This window comes from Equus quagga, chromosome 15, assembly GCF_021613505.1.
Source record: "Equus quagga isolate Etosha38 chromosome 15, UCLA_HA_Equagga_1.0, whole genome shotgun sequence".
Classification (NCBI taxonomy): Eukaryota; Metazoa; Chordata; class Mammalia; order Perissodactyla; family Equidae; genus Equus; species Equus quagga.
Window position 1 is genome coordinate 35,538,552 of NC_060281.1, and position 8,488 is coordinate 35,547,039.

General features: G+C 36.4%; 1 protein-coding gene and 1 pseudogene across 1 annotated transcript; both read right to left on the reverse strand.

Annotated features, from left to right (window-relative positions):
- Positions 1 to 825: 825 nt before the first annotated feature.
- LOC124226282 (putative olfactory receptor 2B8) lies at positions 826 to 1,772 on the reverse strand (annotated as a pseudogene).
- A 3,223-nt stretch (positions 1,773 to 4,995) lies between these two features.
- Positions 4,996 to 5,958, reverse strand: LOC124227069 (olfactory receptor 10C1-like). The gene has a single exon (XM_046640976.1). The coding sequence runs from the start codon at positions 5,956 to 5,958 to the stop codon at positions 4,996 to 4,998; it is 963 nt and encodes a 320-aa protein (XP_046496932.1).
- Between the last annotated feature and the right edge of the window lie 2,530 nt (positions 5,959 to 8,488).

The following is an 8,488-nucleotide window of genomic DNA, read 5'->3' on the forward strand; positions in this document are numbered from 1 at the left end:
ATGATTGAGCACCAAGAATAAAATATATACTGATTGGACAACAAGATGTTTTTAGATCAAAGGCTGTTACCAGGAGACATAAATGCTTTCCATATATGAGCCAGAAAGAAAAACTTCCGTAGGATGATGAGCAGAATTAAAGAAAAATGCTAAAAGAGGCTGCTAGAAGGATGGGATAAGTGAACAAATAGGCAGAGGTACTGCTCAGAGCTTTCTCTACGTGAACTTCTTTTTCTCCAGAACATTGTTGATGACCACAGCATGCACTTGGCTCCCTGAGGATGTCTTTTCCCAATATTGATTAAAATTAGATTAGATTTACAACAGCTATATTAACAACATAAAAAAATGTGAAATGAAGAAATGAAGTTTCCTTTTGATTATCTATAAGTGCATTTTGCTAATTTTGTAGCATAATTGAGCAATTTCAAGCCTCAGTGGTGCCACGTCTGTGCCCAGGATCCGACCTGGCGAAACCCTGGGCCGCAGAAGCGGAGTACGAGAACTTAACCACTTGGCCACGGACTGGCCCCTGAATCATCAATTTTAATGTGCTGTGTGACAAGAAATCCTATTTGGTCATTAATTTTAAAACTTCATTAGAAAAGACAACAGTAACAACAATGCAATTATTTTACTAAAATCTATGAATATTCATTATCTATTTTTAGATAATGTTTCGTTACTACAATAATCAATACTTTAAATCCTATGAATTACATAGGTAATAATAGTAACAATCAACCATTGTTATTTGGGAGTGAGAGGAATGATGGCAGTTGGCCATAGGCAGTCTGAGAGTCTGGAATTTGAATTGTAAGAGGACTACATTCTCCTAAGCCATGTTCCATCTTTGCTCTGCTCTCACCTCAGTAGCTTTTTTACTGTTCTGTTAACATCCTTACTTCTCAAGGTGTAGATAAGAGGGTTGAGCATTGGAGTTATAGGTCCCTAGAAGAGTGCAAGAAGCTTGCCCTTCAGTTTGGCTGAGTTGCTCTTAGGTGCCATATATGCATAACCACTAATGGCTGAGCCATAGAACATAATGACCACCAGCAGATGAGACCCACATGTGTTGATGGCTTTCCTGAGACCCTCAGAAGATTTGGTCCTTGCTACTGCTCTGACAGTGTTGATGTGAGAGAATAGAATTAATCCATCTTGGATAACTGTTATGGCCAGCACGGCCACATATATCTCCTCTTCATTGATCCATGTGTCAACACACGATAATTGAAGCACGGCAGTTATCTCACAGAAGAAATTCTCCACCTGATACTGACCACAATGAGGTAACAAGAAAGTCAACCCGTTTGCACCGGGAGTTGCTGAAACCTGTTACCCAAGCCACTGTTGCCAATTGTTGGCATAGCCAAAAATGCACGATAACTGTGTAATGGAGAGGCTGGCAGGTAGCTACATAACGATCAAAGCCCATTACTGAGAGAACATTCAGTGGATCCTAAACCAAGGAAGATTGAGCTATGCATCCTATGTGGTTGGTGGCTCTGTACATTTACCAACATCTGGGGGACAGTGGAGTTAGTATAGCAGAGATCCAAAAAAGAGAGATTAGCCAGAAAGAAATACATGGGGGTATGGAGTCTGGGATCAAGGTGCGACAAGATAATGATGGCTGAATTCCCAAGGAGAGTCAATATATAGAAAACAGAGATGCCCAGAAAAAGAACTGTTTCTAGCCTGGGCCATTCAGAGAAGCCCACCAGAACAAAGCTATTGGGGTGATGAAAGGTGTTAATGAATCTTCTCATTGTTGTGACACTACTTGTAGGAAACAACATAGTCAGAATTTGGGGAGCCTGATTATCCTGTGCTTAGAACTTATCCTGGTTCAAGTACCTGTGTGCAACCTAGGAACTGGATATGGGATGCTGAAACAAAATCATTAATATATTTCCTTTTATTACCTTAGCAAGAAAAGTGAGAATTAACAACTAAGTATTTCGATTTTAACAACCATATATTAATCCATGATTTTCATTTGGTAAACTCATAGTTTAATAAACTAAGTAGAGAGGTCGGCCCAGTGGCGGAGCGGTTAGGTGTGTAGGTTCTGCTTCAGCAGCCCGGGGTTCGCTGGTTCAAATCCCGGGTGCAGACATGGCACCACTTGGCAAGCCATGCTGTGGTAGGCGTCCCACATATAAAGCAGAGGAAGATGGGCATGGATGTTAACTCAGGGCCAGTCTTCCTCAGCAAAAAGAGGAGGATTAGCAGCAGTTAGCTCAGGGCTAATCTTCCTCAAAAGAAAAAAAATTAAAACTAAATAGAGGTTATAAAAGTAAAGATAGTAAAACCAAAGGAGAGACTTTCAAAAAGAAAAATAAACTCAGCCAAAAAAATCTCACTGGTTAGAAAGAAGCCTAAAACTAGCAATGCATATTCCTAATAGAGACATTCTCTGGATCAATTTGCTCCTTTTCAGTCTTGTCTATCTTGAGGACAAAAAATGCAGGGAATCAGAATTAAAGGAATAAGCCTTCTCAGAAATCATGGAATAGAGCCTCACATCCTGGGTTCGGAAACCAGATTGCCTAGACTGAATACTGGTCCCTATTTCACTAGTGGGGATGAGCTGCTCCAGGCTTCTGTTCCTTGGTTTCTGCGTGTGTACAATGAAGACAATAATAGTACAATGGTTTTGAAAGTCAAATTAGACAATACATTTAATGAGCTAGCACTGTCCTTTTTATGTATTCAGAATTCAGTAAATGGTACTTATCATTACTGTTGTTGGTGTAATTATAACTAGCGTTGAGGAAAATGTACTCCAAAGGCTCTTTGAAACCAAAGGGGACAGAGTTTGAAGATCAAAGTTAGTAAGGGATTTCTAACTATTATCAATAGTCAGGAATATTTCATAGAGAAAATATTGAAGGAAAGTTGATTAATGGTAATGTACTTATTTAATACAGTAAACAAGATACTCTAAAAGATGCATTTTTGGTGCTTTTCATATATTCAACTGCTTTCTAAACAGTATATATTTTCATAACATAATCTGCCAGGAGAAGTGACTGTGTGTATATGGTTAGCAGAAATAAAAAGGCTAAAATAAAATAAATTAAGTATTTTCATTGGTTATTCTGGATTGAAAGAACATAAGTAAATTAAATTTTAATAATTAGACTTCTGTTCTATAAATTTTCTGTGAAAACTATGTATTATATTTATCTTAAGAAAAACGTTTACCATTAAATACTTTAATATTTGTATTACACATGAAATACATGAACCTTAGAAATAGATAATAAAAAAATTGCTGGTAATATGAATGCCTAGAGAATATACTGTTAATATTTCATTTTCATCCTTTCAAACTTATAAAACTAAAGGAAAGTGTTCATAGTATACAAATTATTTTTAAATTGCTTTAATACTTAATAAATAGTTCTTCTAGATTAATAAACACACTTACAAATTATCATCTTTAGTGCCTGTCTAAAATTCTCGCCTGTTCCTGTAACATAATTTTTAACCAATAAGTTATTTTTGCACATTAAGGTTATTTCCATTGTTAATTACACTATGCACATGTAAATAAAAATCATAATATATTATGTTTAAATGAATGAACTGAACAGTTTTTGGTAAAATAGTAATATCTGGCAAAACACACATCTTGGTCATTAGTGAACATCATTACTATCTCCTGAGAGTAGAATTATGCCAGTCTTTTCTTTTTCTTTTCAGCTTCGTTAAGGTATAATTAACAAATAAAATTACATATATTTAAAGCGTAAAACACGATGATTTGATATACATATCCTTGTGAAGTGGTTACCACAATCAAGTTAAAAGACACATTCATAGTTATCATTTGTGTGTGTGTAATGAGAACAGTAAAGATCTACTCTCTTAGTGAATTTCAAGTAAACAATACAGTATAATTAACTATAGTCGCATGCTGTACATTAGATCTCCAGAACTTACTATCTTATAACTGAAAGTTTTTACCCTTTGACTAGTAAGAGAAGATTAACTCTGCGTTTGGGGGATAATATTAAGTCATGTAGCAGTCACAGTTCTCCACTCTTTCTCACATTACAACTGCTGTAGGAGTAGTTATTAATCCTTCATAGATCAAGTGCTAACACAGCACCTCCCTGAGAAGTAGATGTTCTATTCCAAGGCAATGTCTCTATAGGGGCTACTGGATTGTGTTGTAACCATGTTCATTTCTTTTAAGAGCAAGTTTTGGGATGATTTCCAAAAATATTGAGTCAGGCTTCATCTGCACATATGTAAATTTTTTTAATTACATAAAAATCTTTAAAATTATTTATATTATTAGTTAATTTTCTTCTTCCATTCTTAAATTTAAATATGATTTCTCTTTGTTATTAAAAATATTTTCACCATGGAGATTCTCAATAAAAATTTCTTTTAATATTCTGCAACAAATACCTAGGAAACATGAGTTTGTTTTTTTGAATGTTTACATTTTTTAACAGTACGCATACTCACTAAATGAATTTAGCCATATACTACAAACCAATAATTAATGTTGAAGTATTAAAATTTTTTTTTATGGAAGGAAACAATGCACTTCATAGAATTAGTAGGGAATTAAGGTTCATGTGGGACAGACATATGTGGGAACACTACCCTCAGTGACCAGTTGGATTGGCTCCTCAGGGGCTAGAAAATTCCTAAGAGTACAGATTCAGAATTTGCCAGGCTTCTGAGATATAATCTGGCAATTTATACACTAAGCCTAGACTAAAATATTTTGGAAAACCTGTCTAGTGTTGGACTCACCTATAAAACTCTTTTGTAAACAACTTCCTTCCAGAATTTGGCAGTCAGAACTTTAGCTCTGAGTACAGAGATGTCCCCAAAATTTGCAATCATGGTTATTAAAGAATCACATTACAAGACAGGTGAAAGTGCACTTTTTGTTTCTTTCTTGCTTTACTCTTGAGTTGTGTGTGCATCTTTTCCAAAGAGTAGATTTGCATGGATCTCTAGTATCTACTCAGGAGTCAAAACTTTTTTCCCAGCTATGGTTCTCTGTAGAGCTGCCTTGACTTCCTTGTTCCTTAAACTATAGATGATGGGGTTGAGCATGGATGTGACCACTGTATAGAAGAGGGCTAGGAGTTTATCTATTCCTGGTGAATGGGTAGCCTTGGGCCTCAAGTAGGTGACAGAAGCTGAGCCATAGAACAGTGTAACTACAACCAGGTGGGAAGAACAGGTAGAAAGAGCTTTCTGGCGGCCTTCAGGTGAGGGCATGAACAGCACAGCAGCTACAATTCTGCCATACGAGGCAACAATTAGTAAAAATGGGCTAGAAATGCAAAGGACAGCCACGACAAAGACTGCAGCTTCATTATGGGATGTATTCCCACAAGCGAGTGCCAGGATAGGGGGGAGGTCACAGAAGAAGTGGTCTATTTCACAAGGGCCACAGAAGTCCAAGGAGAAAATATTGTTGGTCTGCCCTAAGCTTACCACACATCCCACTCCCCAAGAAACCATTGCCAACTGAGCACACACTTCACGACTCATTCGTGCTGCATAGTGAAGTGGGGAGCATATGGCCACATAGCGGTCATAAGCCATGGCTGCCAAAAGACAGCACTCACTGATACCAAATAATGAAAAGAAAAACATCTGCATAGCACAACCCTCCCGAGAGATTCCTCGGGCCTCACTCACAAGGCTCTGCAGCATTTTGGGTATGATTGAGCAAGTGTAGCCAATCTCCAAGAGAGACAAGTTGGTCAGGAAGAAGTACATGGGTGTGTGGAGGACTGGGTTGGTCCAGATGGCAAGGGCTATGAGAGCATTGCCTGTCAGTGATGTTAAGAACATGAGTAGGACGAGGGTAAATAAAAGGAAACATTGTTCAGTGACCTCAGAGAATTTGGTAAATGCAAAGAGTTTGACAGACATGCTATTGTCCTGCCACAAGGAGCAATTGAGGTTCATTACCTGAAAAGGAGAAAGGAGAAATCATCAGAAAGATTCTTTCAGATATAAATAGAAATCTTCTTATTACTGATAATGAAGTCTAGTAAGTCAAAGACACAAACTTCTTACCTGCAATTCTAAAATTCAAAAAGTTCAGAAATTACACTCGTTCTTAAATCTTTTCAAACAGATGCCTATCGATATGCACTATTCCAGTAGATTTGTCCAAAATATACCTAGTCACCAAGCATCAAATGGAAAAAGATAATTTTGCTGAAATCTCTCTTCGTCCCTTCCTTCAATAAGTTGTCAAATACTACCAAATAAAGATTCTCTCATATCTATCCATTTCTTTCTATTTTGTTGCCATTGACTTGCTTTCTTCACTCATTCATTCAACAAGTGTTTATTGAGCACAGAGTATTTTGCAGTTACTGTGGTAGGGCCTGGGATTCAACAATGAAAAAATATTCTTCCTAAATGGAATTTATTTGGTGGAAGAAGTCAGAAATTATATAATGATTCAATAAATAAATAAGTGCTGCAATGCAGAGAATTAAAACCACAATATGTCCTAAAACTGACCAATTATATTCAGCATTCAAAGAGAGTTCTTGACAATGAGAAGCATGAGCTGAGAGGTAAATGTGAAGAAGAGGCAGCCATGTGAAGACTGTATCGTCATTCATATCATACTCGATTGTACTGCTCAGATAATTTGTCATTGCAACAAATTCCTTTACCTTTAATATTTCTCATCTGCCATACCTTTTCCATCAGAGTGTTCTTTACTAAATGAAAATTAACCATAGCCTCATATGAAAATTCACATTTCTTAATACAATTCGTGAAAACCTTTGGATCGGTTTGCTGACTATTGATAGAAACTTTTTCTCACCCTTTACTCAAATGGACCTCATGTTACAGTCATATCAAACTACTTGTATCTTTTAGTACAGAAATTGCTTGCGGATATTTCCTTTTCTTTGTGCTCATTTTCCTATGGGGGTTTGACATTTGCCTCCTTGATTGTCACCTACTGATCTGCCTCTCTATGTTCAAGTCCCAGCAGAGCTTCCTCTTCTCTCTGCAAACTCCTTCACGATGCCAACTTCCCTCACCCCCGTGCTAGTCAGTTACATGCCCCTCCACTGTGTGTTTCCCCCACTCTACAACAGCTGTGAGGGCACTTACGCCACTCTAAGGATAATTAGTTGTTAATTTCTTCTTGAGTGTAGCCTCAGACACAGAGTGCAGAATTTTATTCACTTTTGCTTACTGTTATATCCACCATCACTAGCAATGAATAAATTCTCATGTAATGAAAAAAGTTTGAATGCTAAGCTTTACTCTGGCTTCCTATACATTCTGCCCATTGGTGCGTATTTTGTTTTCTGAGTTAATTTGATAAATCTAATCTCCCTCAAATATCTCAAATGTGAGTTATTTTTCTTTCAATCTAATAATTATTAATTCCTGACAAAATATTCCTGGTTTTTTTGTGGATGTCCTGCAGTTTGGATTGTTCTCTTCAAATGTAGTCAACCAAAATTCTAAAAGTTTCTCATGAAAAGGGCAGAAGAATGTGGAGGTTTAACTTCCATTGCTCTGGACTCTATCTGTTCATTAGTACAACCTGAGATCATGTTTATACCGTATTAGTTTATAACACATCATTGTTTATTCCACGTTAGCATTTGATACCAGTATATATCTAAAAAGGGTATGCTTGTTGAGGTTCCAAATTAGGATAAATAGACAAACATTAGATGCATTCACAAAAACACATGTACAAAAATATACATGTCTGCATGTACATATGCATCTGTATACCCACAGATGGAAAAACACACATTCATATGCATACTGAGTAGCATAGTAATTGAGTATTTAGGAGATATTATATCCAAGTTCAAACCTAGTAGAGTCATCTAAAGTTGGGTGAAAATTAACATTTACTGAAACTACTTCTTCCTCAATTTTCCCAGTATGAAAGGAGTGACAGTAGTACCTTCTTAAAGGGGTTGCCATGAGGATTAAGTGGTTTAATTCCCGAAAAGTGATTAAGCACTCAATAAATATTAGCTACAGCAATGCCTGTATACATATGTTCTGTCACAATAGATTTATCTTCTTGTATGCTCCCTTTTTTGAAATTTTACACCAGAATCTCTAATCATTCCTGCTGTTCATTATCCTCATCTCCATTTCCTGTTTTTCTACTCATTTGCCATGATAAAGAGAGGAAAAGTAAAAAATACGTACATACGTACACACCTACAAATGCCAACTGAATGTTGTGTCCTAGGAAAAAATAGTTGTGTATTATGGATCATTTTAATCTACTAATTTGGGTATCCACTGAACTATGCAAATTTCCTAAAAGTTAAGTATGGAAACAAGTGAACTGATTCAAAACTCATTAAATGTGAAATAGCAACTCTGTACAATTGCAGAGACCCTTAATGCATATTACTATTGAAAATGTGCTTGCACATTAAGTATTCTTTTAGAAAGCATTTACACTTATAATAAAACATTTATAAAC